This window comes from Muntiacus reevesi, chromosome 6 (genome assembly GCF_963930625.1).
Source record: "Muntiacus reevesi chromosome 6, mMunRee1.1, whole genome shotgun sequence".
NCBI classification, from domain to species: domain Eukaryota; kingdom Metazoa; phylum Chordata; class Mammalia; order Artiodactyla; family Cervidae; genus Muntiacus; species Muntiacus reevesi.
Genome location: NC_089254.1, coordinates 12468011 through 12488286, shown reverse-complemented (window position 1 = coordinate 12488286; position 20276 = coordinate 12468011). Strand labels below are relative to the sequence as shown.

The window sequence follows — 20276 nt, the reverse complement described above, 5'->3', positions numbered from 1 at the left end:
CATGTGCAATTTCCTTTGATTTATTTAATAAGGTAAAGGGTTTAGCTATGTTGCCCAAATCCTATAACACAACGGCAGATCTGTCAAGAAACTAGGAATTTTCACGTGGTTCTACAATTAATTCACTGATTACCCTCTGCAATAAGTCAGAGGGTAAATTGGAAAGATGGATAAAAATTGAAAACGGGGTCCACTTTTGCCAGAGCCCTTTGGCAGGGATGCCGGGATAGTTCAGAATCTGGTCATGGTTTAGGGATGTTTAAACTGTTTTGCTCTTAAGGTTTAATTGCTGGCTTTATGCAGGTTAGGGGAGAACAAATATTCTACGGTTGCATTTAACCAGTGTTCACACTGCAGCAGAACTTCAAAGGCTATTTTGAAGCAAAAATATAATTGCCAAGGGTCTAACATGTATTACTTGTCAACTAAGTAATAAAAAGGTTTGTCAGCTCCTCACAGAAGGCCCATCATTCAAACATCCTGTGGGTTACATCTCCCATACCACAAAGAAGCTAACAAAATAATCAACGTCTTATTGGGGTTTATTGTATCATTGTTAGACATATGATTTTACTTACTATTAATACACACTGAGGTTGAGTATAAAATGTTTTTTCATGGTGTTTTAGTTTTGTGTGTATATACTGAATTATATCCAGAAACATTTAATAATTTATATGATTATTACATTTTGCCCTTTTACTTATTTATATTGATATACACACTTGCCATTTTACTGTTTGTGGGATAATTTTTATTGTTAATTTAAGTAATTATGGAAATAAATGAAAATTTATTTTAATATAAAAGTCCATGACGGAATTAAAAGATGAATGATTTATAAAAGGGGATCTGATACTATCTTTATTTATATGCATTATTTTTAAAGCTTTGGTTTACTATATTGAATATCACATAGTTTTACAGACACCCTGGGATTACTCTGAAATGTATGGAAAGCAAATGGATAAAGAAAAATAAAATAACTTATCACATGAGTGATATATAGTGACAGGATAAACATATTATGTACAAGTTACCTTCAACACAAATAAAAGAAATAGTTCAATATCCAAACCCTGAATAGAATGAGGTCACGGATAAGTAAGTAGGTATGAATGAGCTGGAGGAAGGGTGCTGCAGCAAAGATGCCGATTAGCAATGAAACCAAGATATACAACAGAGTCAAAGAAATTTAAACATGTTAATTAGCTGCTAATCTGTCACCATTTTGAGTTTTCCTTTAAGTTTCCCACCGAGCATTCTATTTTCATCATAGAATAACTCTGTGCCTGGGGTGGTTATGAAATTCATAACCAGATTCACAGTATTTAGGTTGGCAGAGAGAGGCTGGGATTCAGCAATAGAAATGAAGTTTTTTTCCTTCATCTCACGATGTCTGGTATTTACCAGTGCTAACTCATTTAACAAGTATAAGATACTCAGTAACACAGTGGATTAGGTGGACTGCAGCATCAGCCAGTAAGCAGCCAATTGCTAACCACCCTACCAATCTGTCCTCCTATCTCTTTCCAGCCCCCTCCATTCCAAAAATAAATACACCTGAACCATAAGCCAAAGCATTTCTTAAAACATAAAAACAAAAGGAGATGTAAAAGAATAGTAAACGCTGGACATGGTATACCCTACGCAAGTCAAACCTGAGGCTAGAGTGAACACAAAGCGCTCTAGGGTACCTAGAGGGGGCTCTGGCGAGATCCCGATGCTCTGGAGCAGGGCCTCCGTCTCTCGGCGCTTGCGATCCAGGTCAGAGTCATCTGGAACCGGTTCTTTCTTCTGCTGCATGTCAGCCTACCAAAAGCGGATGCCAGTGAGAAAGTGAGCAAGCGAGCTAAATGCATGCTTCTCCTGGATGAAACTGAAATGGTAAATGCATGGCAGCAAAGATCAGGCAAGAGCCCTAAATAGATATAAACATGTGTATAAAGGACGAAAAAACATTGTAACTGCTCCATTTAATAACTACTAACCCAGCACTTTCTCTTTGGGTTGAAGGCTTTTTCCTGCCTCTATCACATGGTAGGAGAGTTTTTCTCACTTGGTTTCGGAAGAAACCATCAAGACAAAATATTTCTAACTTGGATGTGGATTTAAACAACAAAAATCTACCTAGTTCTTTAGATACCCTTGTCCCTCTGGGAAGACATATTATCAGTTCTTGATGAGTGTGCATTTGTAATATTCATGCCTCACACTTGGGATTATGCAAACAAGGAATTAATGGTGTCTGGCTGTAAGATTAGTTATGAAAATCTGTAACTGTAAAATACACAATTGTATCAGTACTCTAAGTTTACCATGGTTTCAATAAACCAGGCTAAAATTCTTATAAAGGCATGTGAACAATACTTATCTAAGTATTGTTACATAATTATGATTTTCATAGGCTTCTGTTATACATATTAACTCAAAGGAGAAAATTATGCATGTGGAAAAACATAAAACAAAATGTCATTCAGGAGCGATACACTCTTTCCCCAAGTACTTTCTTGGGGAAGACACACCTTGTTGAGCTTCTGATGCCTAATTTGTCTTTTTGAAATGATGAAAATAAAATGCTTGGTGGGAAACTTAAAGGAAAAGCAACAAGTCAAAATACGGGTTAAAGAAGGTTGGTAGTGGAATTCTGGGGGGAATTAAATACTCAGGTTTCTCTTCTTTTTCAGAACACAATTACTACTTAAGACAAGGCATTTGCCCCACATCTGAAACAGGATAACATCCTATTTGATGTGCAGCTACTTCACGACAAGGCTTTGTGAGTTTCTAGGAATGAGACTGTCTGAGTTTGTCAAAAGCCAATTATCCACTTATCAGACACACCTTCCTCTCCGGGGGCAAGTTGGGCTCCCTCACAGACACATTACCTCTTTCAGGAGTACAAAGTACATTTCAAAGCATAATTTCCATCTTGGCATCTACAGCAGAAAGAGTTCATGCAACTTTGACTTACTCCCAGATGGTAACCTACACCTCGATTATAAGCAAAATGCATCTTTGCACACAGTGTGGGCTCAGTGCTTCTGTTATTATTCACCTCAGGCTTAAAATACTCTCAGGTATTTGATGTCTTTGTTGTTCAGTCGCTAAGTCCTGTCTGACTCTTTGCAAACCCATGAACTGCAGCACACCAGGCTTCCCTGTCCTTAATATTTTCTGGAATTTGTTCAAACTCACATCCATTGTGTTGGTGCTGCCATCCAACCATCTCATCCTCTGTCGCCCCCTTCTCCTCCTGCCCTCAATCTTTCCCAGCATCAGGGTCTTTTCCAATGAGTTGGCTCTCTGTCATCAGAGGGAAAACTGCCATGATGGAGATCAATAGGGCTAATGAGGATGTAGAAGATTCAGGCTCTCTCATTTCATCCATGAGATTTCTGAAATGGCAGTTTAATCTTGCAAGATATGAAAGCTCACTTTCTTTCCCAATTTTAACATTTAAACTAGAAAGTTCCAAAGTTTATGCATACAACAGAGGCAAAGTTATGTGCATGCTAAGTCACTCCAGTTGTGTCTAAGTCTTTGTAGCACTATGGTCTATAGCCCGCCAGGCTCTTCTGTCCATGGGATTCTCCTGGCAAGCATACTGGAGAGGGCTGCCATGCCCTCCTCCAGGGATCTCCCAAACTCAGGGATCAAACCCACGTTTCTTATGTCTCTTGCAATGGCAGGCTGGCTCTTTACCACTAGCACCACCTGGGACGACCAGAGGCAAAGAGAGAATTAAGAGTTTAAAAAAGGACCTTGCAGAGTGATGATCTATATCAAATGTTCACCTAATCACAAATTTAAAAGAAGGATTGGAGAGAAAGTGGGGCAATGAAAGAAAAGGGAATCACCACCGTCACTACTGAAATATAAATTGAAAAAAAAAAGAAACAAGATAAGCAATATTCATCTCAGGAAGCCAATACAGCATAGCGTGGTTTTACAGTGAAGAGGTAAGCAGTAACTGACTGGACTGTCAACTTTGCTGAGAATACATATGTGTTTATTTTGTTCACAACTTGCCACCCAAGTTGATGCTCAGTTTAAAAATGCTGAATGAATGAAACAATTGCCTTTGGTAACTGTTCTGTTATAGATATCAAATCTAAGAATTATACACCATTCAGGAGAGTTCCCACCAGCTACACCCCATTCAGAAAGCTCTTTTACAACACTACCATGAGAAGGCATCATCTAAACTCCCAGTGACCCAGTGTTCCTAACAAAGCCATTTCTATATTCTAGCAACAGCAACAGAAAAATTGAGCCTTTCTTCATCCTTTCAACAAAAATTTATTTAAGGACAACAGGGTGTCAGTGATAATGAACATGAGTTCTAATGAAGCTCATATAGAGTGAAACAGAAGAAGAGCCATCAAATCTTTTCCTTTTGAATAAACTTAAGGCATATTATTTATACATTTCTGTCATGTATGCCCTAGGCAGAAAGGCACAGAACTTACTTTTTATTTTTTACATTCATTCTAACTTTCATCATTAAGCATTCAAGAAACATTAGAGTGGGCTTCCCTGGAGGCTCAGTGGTAAAGAATTTGACTGCCACGCAGGAAACATGGGTTTGATCCCTGGGTTGGGAAGATCCCCTGGAGAAGGAATGGCAACCCACACCAGTATTCCTCCCTGGGGAAGCCTATGGACAGAGGAACCTGGCAGGCTATGGTCCCTGGGGTTGCAAAAGAGTTGGACATGACTTAGCGGCTAAACAAGAACAAGAAACATACCAGAGAGTAAACCTCATGTCAACACGCATTGCCAGACACTGCAAAAGCAGCACCCAGAACTCCATCTCCAAAGTGTCTCTCCCACAACACAAGGTGCCTCCACAGCTCACTCTCTGCTTTCCGCCTTTTTTCATTCTTAACAAAACAGACAGTACAATGACAGATGACATATATTAGTAAGGATAAATTGTCCATCTAGACATAACAGAAGCTTAGGAAAGCTACTGATGCTCAAAGCTGACCAGGAAAAATGCAAAGTTAGGTAACTGGGGCTTATTGGAAACAAAGCCAGTTCCTAACTGCTATCAAGTAACACCTTAAACTAAACAATGTGCTTCTTCATCCAAGACAGCTATTCCAACTACCCTAATCATGAAACCTTTGATATTTTCCATGTAAATACGACAGAATCCTCATACATTTTAATGACTCAATAAAGAGTTTTTGCATACTAGTGATTTAAAATATGCTCCATGTCTCTCCCAGCAAATCGTATTTCTGTTTGTGAGAGTTATCAGAGTTGAGACCCAGAGAGGGGACCTGAAGAAAGAAAATTTGTCAGCTGAATGATTCGTCATTTTTCCAAAGACAGCTGCAGAGTTGTTAATGCACGAGGACAGGTCAGAAAACCTCTGTCCGTCCTGTGGTTGTTCGCTGTTCAGTCGCTAAGTCTTGTCCAACTCTTTGCAACCCCATGGACTGCAGCATGCCAGGCTTTCCTGTCCCTCACTATCTCCTGGAGTTTGCCCAAGTTTTGTGCATTGAGTCAGTGATGCCATCCAACCATTTCATCTGACCTTGCGGCAATTCAGCAGAAGGCCAAGGACAGGAAAAATTTCAGGGTGGCCTCATTAAGCACACCTCATTGCTTTAAAGCCAATTTTTCATGAAATTGGCTCTGCACCTTAAATGGTGGCCACTATAATTATTTTAAAATCAGATTGCATCTATAACACCACAACCAAGAGAGCAGTTGACATCCAAAGGCACAGAGAGCAGTAATTTTATACATGAACACAGTTTCCTGGGTTCTGCGGAGACAATCAACCTGGGTGGTCCCAATTCACACTAGTTTTCAGTTATGGCAAATACACTGACACTCAGATTGGCAATTAAAGAGCACTTTGTTTCCTTTTTATTCTAAACATGTTTTATTCAAAATATAAGCCTAAGTAAAGCTGAAAAAAACAAACATAAGCTTAATGCATGCTAAATCACTTCAGTCATGTCGGACTCTTCACAGCCCCATGGACTGTAGCCCACCAGGCTCCTCTGTCCACAGGACTCTCCAGGCTAGAATATCGGAGTGGGTTGCCATTTCCTTCTCCAACATAAACTTAAGGCTATTTCTAATTCTCTATAAATAAGACAAAAACTAGAAAATCTTAAACTTGAGAGTCAATGACAACAACCCTTAACTGGAGCATCCCACAAACTCAGGATCTGAAGCTTCCAAGGAAATTTGCAGAAAAGAAAAAAAAATGCAGGTGCTTGGAAAGAATGTCTGTGACCAGCATCTCAGACCTCCCCTATCTAGGTTAGCTGTCCATTCATTCACTCACTCCTTAGTTCTATGAAAAGTGAAAATGTTAGTTACTCAGTTGTGTCCAACTCTTTGCAACTCCATGGACTGTAGCCTGCCAGGTTCCGCTCTCCATGGAATTCTCCAGGCAAGAATACTGGAATGGGTAGCCATTCCCTTCTCCAGGGGACCTTCCCCAGGAATTGAACCTGGGTCTCCTCTATTGCAAGCAGACTCTTTTACTGTCTGAGCCACCAGGGGAGTGCCCCTCTATTGAAGACCTACTATGTGGCAGGATCTGGGCTGGACATTGACTCTGCGATGAAAAATACAACCCTGACCCCCCAAAGCTTGCACTCAGTGAGGAGAAAAAAACACATGAAGAGGTAAATGGTGCTAAATAATTTGGTAAGGTCAGACATAGGGCACAGGACGAACCCAGTCATGGGTTAGAGAAAGGTATTAGAGAAGGCTTTCTAGAAGACGAGACATCCAGTCTGAGAGCTGAAAGACATGTGGTTAACAGAACAGCGGAAGCCAAGGGGAGAGAATATTCATGAACTCCTGTCAAGAGAGAGCCTGGCCCATGGGGTGAAATGTAAGAAGCCGAGCCTTGCTGGCTGGAATGTGGATTTAGGGAGAAAGGAAATGAAACGGAACAGGAGCGCCATTGTGCATGTCTGGGACCCCTGATCAGCGGAAGCTGGAGAAGGGGCATGGAAAGCATGGCCCCTGGTTTCTGACTTGGACAACTGGCTGGAATAGGGGAGATAAAGTTGGATCACTTCTGAGGCTCAGCCCCTGAGGCCGAAGAGCATTTGAAAAAGAAAGATCAGAAGAGATTACTTCCAGGTTTCTTTCAACTACAAAATGCTGTCATCCCAGGAAACTAGGGGCCTTGGATTATAAGACTCTGCCAACAATGCAGCGTTTTTGAAAAATGGGAGTCCCCAGCATTGATGCTGAAGAATGTCTGCAGGTTCTACTGGTCCCATGTGAGGGCCACTTCAGGAGCAGAGTTTCAGCCATTTCTTACCAAGCAGATCCTCTGTGTCTTCACAGTCCTGCATCACCTCCTCGGATCCTCACAGAACTCCATGAAGAAGGACCCACTCTCCTCTCCATTTTACAGAGGGGAATCCAAGGGTAGAGGGGTCCCAGACCTGTTCAAGGCCATCCTGCAAAGGGCAGAGCCAGGTTTCCCAGCCACGTGAAGCTTGAAAGCCTCTGTGTTAACCTACAGTTCTACTGCTTGCATCGTATTAATACAACACTGGACTCAGAACAAACCAAGTCATCACAATCTAACCCAAGGAAAGATCTTCTGCCGGGGAGATGGCCTTGAAGGGTCAGGGCTGAAAGCCAGGACAGACCTTCAGGATGATACAGCTCAATGATCCCCAAATCTGACCCTATATAGATACTTCAGACCAGAAACTCTGGGGAGGGGAGACGGGGACTCTATTGCCATAGGACTTCCCTGATGGTTTAGCAGGTAAAGAATCCACCCGCCAATGGAGAAGACACAGGAAATGCAGGTTCAGTCCCTGGGTCGAGAAGATCCCCTGGAGAAGGAAATGGCAACCCACTCCAGAATTCTTGCCTGAAAAATCCAACGGACAGAGGAGGCTGGCAGGCTACAATCCATGGGGTCGCCAAGAATTGGACACGACCGAGTGACTAACACATGCACCTACCCTGGAGCAGAGTCAGGTTTCAACCACCCTGGCAGTTTAGCAACAAGGAAACTTAGACTGTGTAAAACTTTAATTCCAAAAGGAGGTGGAGGCCCAGGAAGGCCCCAGGTCCAGGTGTTCTGCACACCACCCCCTCCAACCTGCTGTCCCCAACCCGCCAAGACTGTCTGCTGAATAAAAGCTAAATCCCCATCAGGCAAAGCTTAGTGGTATGGGAACAGAAAGGGTGGCCTGTTTCCATCAGGCTTGTTTGCCTGTAATTTCCTCCCCCCAAATGTGTGAAATGACAAGGATGAAGCAGACAGCATAATTTGGAGCCAGATTTCCCATATCACTTGGCATTTTGCGGTAATTCTATGGAATTCAAGTTGGATATTAGGATGTCAGTTTAAAAGGAAACCGACTATTAGTAAAGGATAACAGGTGCTTTAAAACTACAATAAGTGTTGACATTTGAAGGAAAGGGAGCATAATAACTTAATGCTTTTTTTGGCTTCACATGGAAATGAATAGCCATTCCTTGTCAATTCTCACCTCTGTTTCACTCAAGACTGCATATATAACAGCGGAGATCTCTGAAGGCAAAACATTATGCTCACTGTCAAGGACAAATAAACTATGGCATCAATCAAAGCGTAATGGTACCAAGAGAAGCAAGATGCCAGCAGGTCAGAGGGCGACACAATTATGTTTTACTTTGCTGGAAAATAATTGTTAGAGATTTTTTTGCCTTGGTCTCCCAGCCTTATAGTGTGAAACAGCATTTAGCTTGCAAGTCTTCACAATACATTCTTTTTTCCCTTAAAATAAAAGTAGGGAAGCAGGTCTGATTTCTATACACATAGCAATACCACACTATACAAAGTTTCCTTCCTAGAAAACTACCAAAAATACATGTAGCATCTGGTTTTTGTACAAGATATGGGCTATTTCTACACTACCACAGCATATCAGAGAATTAAAAATAAACTATCTGTTGGACTGAGATAATAGGAAAAACACATGATGTAGCAGAAAGGCATTTAATTAGGAACTAAGAGCCCCAAATTCCATTCCTCCACTGTTGGTGGAAATGTAAGTAGGTGCAGCCGCCATGGAAAACAATATGGAGGTTCCTCAGAAAACTAAAGACTGGATTTACCATATGATCCAGCAATCCCACTCCTGGGAAAATATCTGTACAAAACTATAATTCAAAAAGATACGTGCACCCCTATGTTCAGAGAAGCACTATTCAAATAGCCAAGACATGGAAACAACCTCAACAGCCATCAACAGGTGAATGAATAAAGAAGATGTGATACATACACACAATGGACGACCACTCCATCACTAAAAAGAAGGAAATAACGCCATCTGCAGCAACACGTATGGTCCTCGAGATAATCACACTCAGTGAGGTAAGTCAGAAAGAGGAAGACAAATGTCGTACAGTACCACTTACATGTGGGATCTAAAATATGGCATGAATGAACCTGTCTACAAAGCAGAAACAAAGTCACGGACACAGAGATCAGACTGTGTCTGCCAAGGGCGAGGGCAGCGGGGAGAGGAATGGACTGGGAGTTTGGGATTGGTAGACCCAAATGATTCCATTTAGAATGGATCAACAACAGGGGCCTAATGATTAACACATGGAATTATATTGCAACTCCTGTGATAAACCATAATGAAAAAGAATATAAAAAAGAATATGTATTTGTGCATACCTGAGCCACTTTGCCTTACAGCAGAGATTGGCAAACATTATAAATCAGCTATACTTCAATGAAGGAGTTTTAAAAATATTTTACAATACAACAGGAAAAGAACATCACAACTTCTTTAGAAATAATAGTGAAAGAAATTAAGAAAATATTTAGAAAGGATGGCTTTTCTATTATAGTGTGCTTATTAAAAGGTCTAAAGATTTACTTTTTTTAAAAAAAGGAGTTCTGTATTCCAGGTCTGACAGGCAGAAAAGCTCCACTTCACCTCTGGGCTTCTGTTGCTTTGTTGACATAAACAGGGGCCTGAATGCAAGGTCACTGAAATCTCTCTGGATGTAACATATCATGCAGCAGGATCTACTACCCTATCTACTCTCTCATCAAAGGAGAAAAATGCAGGTTTTCCCTTACCAGTCCCAGCATACTTATTTACCCTGAAAAATACATCCACTGAGGAAATAATGGTAATCCACTGGCATCATTTTCTATTTTCCTCCTAAAATGTTCAGGTTGGGTAGTTTTTTCCAAAAGCCTTTGCTTGACACTAACACTTATTAAGGTGTAACTATGTCCCAGGTTACTGGGACAGAGTTACTAAGACGTCAGAGGATGAGATGGCTGGATGGCATCACTGATGCAAGGACATGAACTTGGGCAAACTTCAGGAGATGTTGAAGGACAGGGAGGCCTGGCATGCTGCAGTCCCTGGGGTCACAAAGAGTCTGACACGACTGGATGACTGAACAACAATATCCCAGGCATTGCTAAGTGCTTTATAACATCAACTTTTTTAATCCTCATGACTGGACAAAATAAACACACTGCTAATTCCCTGTTAAGCACAGGGAACTGAGACCCGGAAAGGTGAAGGAATTTCTAACAGTAGAGCTATCGCAGATCATTTTCAGGGTTCTGTTTAAGTCTGGGGTAAACCTGGGGTTTGGGGATCTCTGTGCCAAATGCTATTGACCTTTTATGCGGTGCCTGACCAGTACACAACAGACGGCAATGACCTGACTGTTCTAAGTATGCAAATACCACTCTTTTTATGCAGATATTGTAAATGCATTCTTTACAGGGTCCTCTGTATCCATTTGACCAGCGCCTCGGAACTGAGTGGTTTTCCTTTTCCCTGAGGACACCACAGCACCCAGGACTTACCTCTTTCTTTTTTCTCTCCTCTTCCTTCCGTTTCTTCTCTTCTCTTATCTGTGCTAAGCGCTGTTTTTTGCGCTCTAGCTCAGCTTTTAAGTCACTTTTGTCAGACATGTTGGTTTCCTTGGAGCAAAAGAAGAAAAAAAGTGAATACACACAAATAACTTTTCTGTATTATCACTGCAGAAATCATTCAAAAGGCAATCAAACTTGAAAACAGAACTTCTGGGTAGTAACAGATTGTATACCTTACCCTCTGTCGAAAAATCAAATAAATTAAGTTAGATCTGATCTCCCCCTATATGAAAAATCTTCCCTTTTCATGTGCACATAAACATTTGAAAAAATACAACGTTATAGTATTCTATAATAGCAACTTAATTCAGAATAACACATTTTCCTGTACAAGTTTCTTAACAAGTAAACAACAAGAGAATCAAAGAAGAACCATCATCATGACTTCCAATTTAGATGATAATGGACCAATTCATCTTCACACTGAGAAAAGAAAATGGGCTGTCATAAACTCTTAGAGACATGCCTTGCTCAAATTTCTATGCACTCAATAAACATTCCTCCACCAAGCTTGGGCACATGGAGATTTCATTTTGCCTGATATTATATGCATCAGGGGAGACAGCCACTAAAGACCTAACATGTTAATCTTTTCCCGTAAAACTCCTCCTGAACTGTCACAATTAATTTCATCTCCAATACAACCCTATTTCTACAAAACTTTCATTTGCATACTGAATGCAATTCTGCTTATTCTGGCACTTTTCCTTTTCACAGCAAAAAATGTTTGCGAACACATGAATTAGGAGATAACACTATGACAAGTTCTTGGGAAAATTGATCCGAACAAGAGTTTTCATGTTAACGGTGAGGATGATCCTAGTGGTGACGGTGCCAGAAATTTCAAGTAAAATGAATCTGGAGAAGACAGTCACCAATTTTCCATCATTCATATTTGTCTCTTTCCTGCTCCCGATTGGAAGCTAAGCAAATGGAAGCACTGAGAAATGAAGAACCCTTCTCTGACCCAAGTTCCTAAAATAAATTTTTTAAAAAACTAATCATAAACGTCACAAGTATCCATTTGCATATTACTTCCATGCAACTATGATGAATATATATGTGTGTGTGTGTGTATATGTTTGTGTACACACATATATAGTATATCTCTAAGTAGATGACAAAGTGAGGGATGGAAAAAAAAACACCCTAAAGGATACAAAGTGGGGCTTGCCTGGGGGCTCAGTGGTGAAGAGCCTGCATGCCAACGCAGGAGACACCGGTTCAGTCCCTGATCCAGGAAGACCTCACACGCCTAGGTGCACGGTGGTCTTGCCACAATTACTGAGCCTGGGCTCTAGAGCTGGGGAGCTGCAACTACAGAAACCACAAACTGCAGCTACTGAAGCCTGCGTGCCCCAGGGCCTGTGCTCTGCAACAAGAGAAGCCCCTCCAATGAGAAGCCTGCACACAACAGCTAGAGAGTAGTCCACGTTCCCAGCAACTTAAGAAAAGCCTGCGCCAAGAAAGCCCAATACAGTCAAAAATAAATAAATAAACTTTATATATATACACACACACACACGTATATATATGTGTGTGTGTGTGTATTATATGTACATATAAAACACAAGCAATGAAAAATCCTGGAACTTCCTGTCACTGTCTTTAGAAGATAATCAAGAATCTGCAGTCACCCTTAGGCACTTTCAGATGAAATACACTTTGGGAAGTGTACTGTGTTCCTCCTGTCCTACCACACACATTTTTGCTTATAATGCGATGGCAAAGATTTGTGGAAATAATAACAACCATCATCATGATAATCAATCTCTGCTATTCACGACCATGCTCTGCATTTTTCAACACATGCTTATTGAAGAGCTAACCTGTGCTAGGCATTCTCTGCAGAGCCAGATTCTTTCGTTCAAGGACTACACATCTCAACTCTGTGAGCATGCGGTGTGGCTGGAAATGCTCCTGAGAGCTTGGCGCACTGATCCCTGAGTGCCAGACACTTTACATGTATTATCACATTTAATCACAACCATCCAAGGAGACCAATATTATTATGAGTGCCTTTTTCACAATTCAGATAAAGGAGATGCAGCAAGGCCTAACCCTGTATACATTTGTTGTTGCTGTCCAGTTGCTAAGTCGTGTCTGACTCTTTGAGACCCCATGGACTGCAGCATGCCAGGCCTCCCTGTCCCTCACTATCTCTTGGAGTTTGCCCGAGTTCAAGTTAAAGTCCATACACAGAAGGACCTCAGTTTAAGCATGTCCATGCTCTGAACTCCACTCTGCTGATCAACAATGTACAAGTTCAGACGGGATGCAGAACAAGATATAGATCTGGTGGAGTAGATGAGGTGAGTTTTGAGTAGTGGAATTTGAACTGCATATGGAATGAGGTCAGGGACTAGCACGGAAAAGGGAGACAGAGATCTGCAAAGACCTGCAGAAGAGAGAACCAGCAGGCTGTGCATGAGATGTGCAGATGAATTCAAGTCAAGAAATACAAACTTCAGTCAGTAAGAACAGACTTGCGGAGGCAAGTGGCAAAGACTTGAAAAAACAGAAAAGTGGATTCACTAGGCATAATAAGGGTTGGGAAATCAAAAGGTGTATGAAAAACAAAAGTGACAAAACAAAATCAGGGTATAAATTTGCTTATGCCTATTCTTATCCCTTGAAATTAAAAGATGCTTGCTCCTTGGAAGAAAATCTATGACAAACTTTGACAGCGTATTAAAAAGCAGAGACATCACTTTGCCAACAAAGATCTGTCTAGTCAAAGCTATGGTTTTTCCAGTAGTCATGTATGGATGTGAGAGCTGGACCATAAAGAAGGCTGAGTGCTGAAGAACTGATGCTTTCAAATTGTGGTATTGGAGAAGACTCTTAAGAGTCCCTTGGACAGCAAGGATATCAAGCCAGTCAATCCTAAAGGAAATCAACCCTAAATATTCATTAGAAGGACTGAAGCTGAAGCTCCAATAGTTTGGCCATCTGATGTGAAAAACCCACTCATTGGAAAAGACCCTGATGCTGGGAAAGATTTAGGACGCGAAAAGAAGGGGGCAACAGAGGATGAGATGGTTGGATGGCATTGCTGACTCAGAGGACATGAGTTTGAGCAAACTCCAGGAGGTAGTAGAGGACAGGTATACAGCCTGAGGAAACGAAGCAGTGGTCAACGCCAGCAGGCAGGAAACATTCTGACTGAAGGAAGAAGGTCTTTCTGGTTCCAATCTGATGGCCAACATGGAAGAACATGGACTCAAGCAGTTAGAGCTGATTTTTCCCCCCCAAGAAAAGTCAGAGAACTGACAAAAATAACAGTTACCACTAAAATACTGTTTGCCAATAATTTTCAACACCAAAAATCCTGACAAGAGAAAATGAGAACCTACTACCAGAAGACATCTGAGAACTTACATATATTCTTCCTCAATGGGGGCCAATGCGATTTACAATTTTGTTACTTTTCTGCTGTCAAAAATGAAATGTCTTATCAGAAAAACTGTTAAAGCAATAGTTGTGTCATCCTAGGCTGAAAACAGCCAGTGGAATCGTCTCAAAAACACCTTAAGGTTTCCCTCTCTCCACATTCCCTTTTCTCTGCCTTTCCCAGTCTGTCAAAAATATCAGTATGACCTCAGGCATATATCACAGTCATTAAGGAGCAAACCATGTAATAGGAATATCCCATATTTGTTGTGATTTTCTTGAGAAGGACTTCATTCAATAGTGGGATATAAACTGTATTCTCAGTACATTTCTGCAAAGTGCAAAGGTCTTCTTAAAACTGATGAATCTGTCTGACAATGGTGATCATTTAAGTTGCTGTTACCAGCCACAAATCCAATATTTTAAAAGTATAACAACAAAAACACCAAGGGAATTTTAAAAGAATTACACTACATACTACATAGCATACTATTATAGTATAGTATGTAGCATGCTATTATACTACATAGTGATGTTTCCAATAACACTCCACTTTTTTAAAGGCAGGAGAAGCACAGTGTTAAAAGACAGAGATGGAATACCTTCCACTTACTGATTTTTGGATCTATTCCAAACTAGACACTTAGCACTGACCCCTGGGAGAATAAGGAATCTCAAGAGAACACCTCGTTGAGGCTTTGGGAAGTACACAGTAATGAATGGACCTTTACGCAGAGTGAACTGGCTATTTAAGCCACTATTTAAGTGGCACGAAATGCAGGGTCAGCACTGAACTTCATAGGCTTTCCCGGAGGGCTTTCCCATCTGACCAACTAAAACTCCCTGCACATTAAACAAAGCAAATCGAGGAGCAAGGCACAGGGGACATGAGTTATAGAGCTTCCTGGGGCCAATGCAGGTCACTGCAAAGGCAATTTTGACGCTCTCAGTTTAAGAAAATAAGAGTCGGAGCTGCTGCTGCTAAGTCACTTCAATCGTGTCCGCCTCTTCGCGACCCCATGGGCCGCAGCCCACCAGGCTCCTCCGTCCATGGGATTTTCCAGGCAAGAGCACTGGAGTGGGTACCATCGCCTTCTCAAGAGTCAGAGCTATCTGCTGCCAATTATTGCTCACTTACTTCACACACATGGAAAAGCCAGTTTCTTTCACTTACAAAGGACGAGGAGTCAAGTGAGTAAATCAAACCCACCCCAAGGTGTATGTCTCCTTCTTGTCTTGTCATCCCCCTATTCTCCTGCCCACCAGCCAACTACAGCGCAACTCCATCCTGGAGAAACTCTCCATGCAGTCCCTCCCCAGCTCCACCCGTGCGGGGTCAGCTGATGCGGTGTTTACAATGCGTCCCAGCTCTCCTCCTAGCAAAGCCCATGTTCTACATTTGCTTCCATCAGTGACATTCCTTTCGCCCACATTCTCTTGCACTTGCTTGATTCATCTTCCTACTTCCTCTGCATCTTAGCGCTTGGTCTGTTGTAGGTTCTCCAGTTTTACTATCACTGGATATAATTCCACTTCATCTCTGGTATTTCTTTTCTCATTTGCCAAATTACTCCTACCTGACAACAGACCTCAAAGTTCAAATCAGCTACTCTATTTTCACTCTGGATTCCATACCCCAATTCCCAAGATCTGTAAATTTTTCAAATTTCAACTTGCTCCTTCGGATTTCTCTCCTGTCTCCTGGGTCAGCCTTTACCCCCTTGTTTCACTAAGACATCTCCATCTAACCTCCCAGATACCTGTGTTCTCACAACTTGGGTTTCAGCCCATCTTTCAGCTAAGTAAACTGCCATCCTTACCTTTCAAGTAACTGAATCAATAATGAGAGATTAAAACTATACCTGGCCAAACATTAAACATGCCAGAAAAGTTGTTTCTCTTCTTCTTCCTCCTCTTTTTCTACTATCGTTAATAGTATTACTATTTTTTACCCTGCGAACTCTTTACCCCATCACTAATTCTACATTAATTTAATAACTAAAAACATCAGTCAAAGTTCACTGCGAATGGTCTAAATCTAAAAAAACTGGGAGGGGGAGGAATTCCCTGGTGGGTGCAGTGGTTAGGATTCAAGTGCTCTCATTACTGGGGGCCATAGTTCAACCCCTGGTTGGGGAACTAAAGAGCCCATAAGCCATGCTGCATGGTCAAAACAAAAAATTAAAACTTTAACAACAACAACAACAACAACAAAGAGCCCAAATCAAGCTTACAGAAACAGAGAACAGACTGATGGTCCCCAGAGCTGGGGATGAGGGGTGAGTGAAGTGAGTGAAGGCACAAACTTCCAGTGAGAAAACAAATAAATCATGGGGATGTAATGAACAGCATTGTGACTATGGTTAACAATACTTTTAAAGTTAAGAGAGGAGATCCTGAAAGTTCTCAACCCAAGGAAAAAAATGATGTTAACTATGTATGGTGCCAGATGTGAAACTCTAGACTTACTGGGGCGAATATCACAAAATTTCATATTGTGAAAGTGTACACATTTTACAATATCTACAAAGCGCAAATCATTATGTTGTACACCTGAAACTAACATAATGCATGTCAATTACACCTCAATAAAAATAAGTATTAAAAAGTTACAGTGAGAAATACATTAAAGGTATAGTATGCTTCTCAACCTAAATGGATTATAAAATGGAAGATGTGGTTAAAGAGATGTGACTCAAAGGAAAAATATTTTTACACAACTAAATGTGGTCATTTAATCTAACTAGTAAAATTCCTCTCGCTTTTTCTGTCGAAATAGATAGGGATTATACGTCAAGCTGTCCCAGGTGGGCATACTGTCCTATTTCACCCACTTCCCCCACAGAACAGAGTGGTGATGGAGAAATGATTCCTTCTCTGGTTAAGAAGTTAATTACAGAGACGGTCACTCCTACTGCTCCGTCATAAAAGTGTCTCACAGTCCTAACTTCCAAGGAAGAAAGGAAAAAAATATGAGGAAAAAAACACAGACACCCAGTTAGGGAAAAACAGAAGTCATTTCCCCACCTGGTGTTGTCCTCCCTGTTAACCCTGCCTCTCCTCCACATTTCTTACTCTACACACATCCACACAGAAAGGAAAATGTTCGACTTTTCTTGAACCCAACAAGGAGACCCGTTCCCTTCACTCCCCTGCCTGCCCATATGGTCACGAGCCAGTGTGGTCCTGTTTAGAACTAAGCATCTAAGAGAGGAGAAGCAGAGGGTTTGGCTAAGTTTACACAGCTGCCAAGCAACAGAACCTCCCGAGGCTTAGCTTTTGAACCATTTAGATCTCTATTTCCTTTTGGTTGTCTAAGTTGGCAGCAGTTTGAGATTCCATTTCTAATGCTGGCATATGCAAATGTATTTTTAAGCTTAAAGTCAGAATCCTAGGAGGTTTAAATCATTGCCCAGCTGTTGCCAGACTCACTGAAAAAAACCACCTGGAAATAAATTCTCTTTTCCTGCCTGAAAACAATTGCTCTTGTCAGCTCTTCACTATCAGATATTGAACTTTTCATCTGCCACTTGGTACGCATAAGAAATTTGATCTTTCACAATTTCGATTCACCTGCCTGACTTCTTATACAATGCAGCTATCTCCTTCCTCTTGGATGGGAGGTGAAGGGCTGAATGGAACAACCATTTTTTCAGCTATACCCCACTGTCAATAAAACAGGGTGAGAGAAATCTCAGAGTAAGTCTGCTGGTGAAAGACGTGGGAGGGCTATATGCTACATCATACAGCCATCAGTATACTAGGAAAAAAACATTTTAGTAAAATCCATCTCATAGAGGGAGGGGTGCCCAGACCTGGTCTACTTGTAGATGAGTTCTCAAATGTTTGGTCTCAGTATCCCCTTGAGACTCGTAAAAATTATCAGCGACTTCAAAGAGCTTTTGTATGTGGGTTACACCTATCAACATCAACCACGTTAAAAATCAAAACTGACAAAACTTTAAATATCTAATGATTAATTCTTTCATAACAGCAAGGTTTTTTACTTAACATAAAACTTTAAGGGAAAAACAGCTATACTTTCCAAGACAAAAAAATACTGTAAGAGGGTATTTCTTTCATATTTTCACTTCTCTTTTTAATATCTTGCTTTTAAAAAGTCAACTGGATTCTTACAGCTATGTGTGCATTAAATCTGTTGTGATACAGTATTTTAGTTGTAAAGAAAGCCTGATCTCACATAACTGTGTATTCTGGAAAATACACAGGAGTATCTGAATAGCCTCTTGAAGTAATTTTGGATATTCTTTGATATTACACCAAAAATCAACAAATGGCAGTTTTCCAAAGTTCATTTGCAATCTGAATATGAACCACACCTATCAGTGAACTTTTTATACTGTTACATTAAAATCCATTGTTCTATTTTAAACTTAAAATTTATTTTATCCATGAATGATTTTATGACATCATGCACTGATTATTTAGAAATTATGCAGACTTCTCTCAAATATTGATGCATTTCATTATACAACATCCAAAAATCACATTTGGTACTATCACTACCAAAGTCTTCAGAAGGGTCTTTACATGTGGATGGTAAAGCTGTCCAGCTCACGATAGCAGATACAAGTTTCCCAAAACTCTAATTTTGCTTGAGGCTCAAATTTTATCATGAGCAACAAATATTGTTAATCGTGTTCTTGAGGTGACAAGCTCAGGTCATTGATGTTTGAGAAAAGTTCTGCCAAATAACCAAGCCTAAATAACCATAGTTTGTCTATGAATCATAGTTTCAAGTAAAAAATAGTGTTTCTTGAAAAAAAGCAGCTCATTTAGCTCACAACTCAAACACTGCACAAATGCTTTTCTCCAGACAACCAGGGAACTTTGGTAAGCAACAGAGTGCCTTACATGTCCCATTTGTTACCCAGAAAAGATGTGTGCTCGAGGTTAAAGATTCAACGTAACTAGTATTATTTTCTGCCTCATGAAGGACATTCTTAAGTGAAACTGTGTGTCTTTTTAGCTGCAAGTGTGTGGCAGTGAGGTGTGCCAACACTGCTAGGAGTTTGGTGCCCTGTCTCAATTTATGCTAACTTACCTGAAGTCTGACCTACCATAAATTTCACACCATCACTGCAAATGTCAATACACTGAAAAAGACAACACTTCAGCATCAGTATGAAAATGGTTTTGACATTCTAGATACCTGAACTCATCTTGGGACTCCCAAGGATCCTCAAAGCACGGTCTGCCTTAACCTATTTCTGATAAGATGCAGTTGATTCTAGAGAGCCATCTACTTAAAATTTTGCTGAATTCATATCAATAACCTAAACAGAGTTATCTCTTTTGCTGAAAAGAAAAAGACAAGAAGAATAAAATCATTGAGCACAGAAAATTCAGATTTGAGTCTAAACTACAATGATTTAGAAATACCAGGAAGATTTAAGATGTCTGGATATGGTATCAGAAAAACTGGATTTAGGGAGAGATGAGACCTTGAAGAAAAGGTTTCATAGAACTTCACAGAAAGGTTTCATAGAAATGTGAACGATGTCTCATTCCTCACTTGCATATGCCGCATAATAAGTAAGGAAGACAAATTGAGAAGCCTTCTCTCACTCCTGGTTTTCCTCTCCCCATAACATGCATGGCATGTGTGCACACACGTGTGCGTGCAAGCACGCGCGTGCACACACACACACACAATGGGTTGTCTTTGCCTTGCTATAAAGTGAACTAGTGAAGTTGCTCAGTCACGTCCAACTCTTTGCAACCCTATTGACGGTAGCCCTCCAGGCTCCTCCATCCATGGGATCTTCCAGGCAAGTATACTAGAGTGGGCTGCTGGTTCCTTCTCCAGGGGATCTTCCTGACCCAGGGATCAAACCTGGGTCTCCCACACTCAGGCAGATTGTTTACCATCTGAGCCACAGAAGTGAACTAAGATGTTATTAATAAAATATAGCCTTCCCTGTTATATGAAAAGTTTTTCTTCGTTTAACTT

The 20276-nt window shown here is 40.8% G+C and overlaps 1 protein-coding gene across 1 annotated transcript in view; it reads right to left on the bottom strand.

Moving 5' to 3' along the window:
• Positions 1-10948, bottom strand: part of DYNC1I1 (dynein cytoplasmic 1 intermediate chain 1) — a 328507-nt gene extending 317559 nt beyond the window's left edge. The window contains exons 1-2 of the mRNA XM_065938794.1: positions 10841-10948; positions 1698-1812 (exon numbers count right to left, since the gene is read on the bottom strand). Of these exons, the coding sequence (XP_065794866.1) occupies positions 1698-1812; positions 10841-10948 (223 nt within the window). The remainder of the gene's footprint in view (positions 1-1697; positions 1813-10840) is intronic.
• Positions 10949-20276: the final 9328 nt, after the last annotated feature.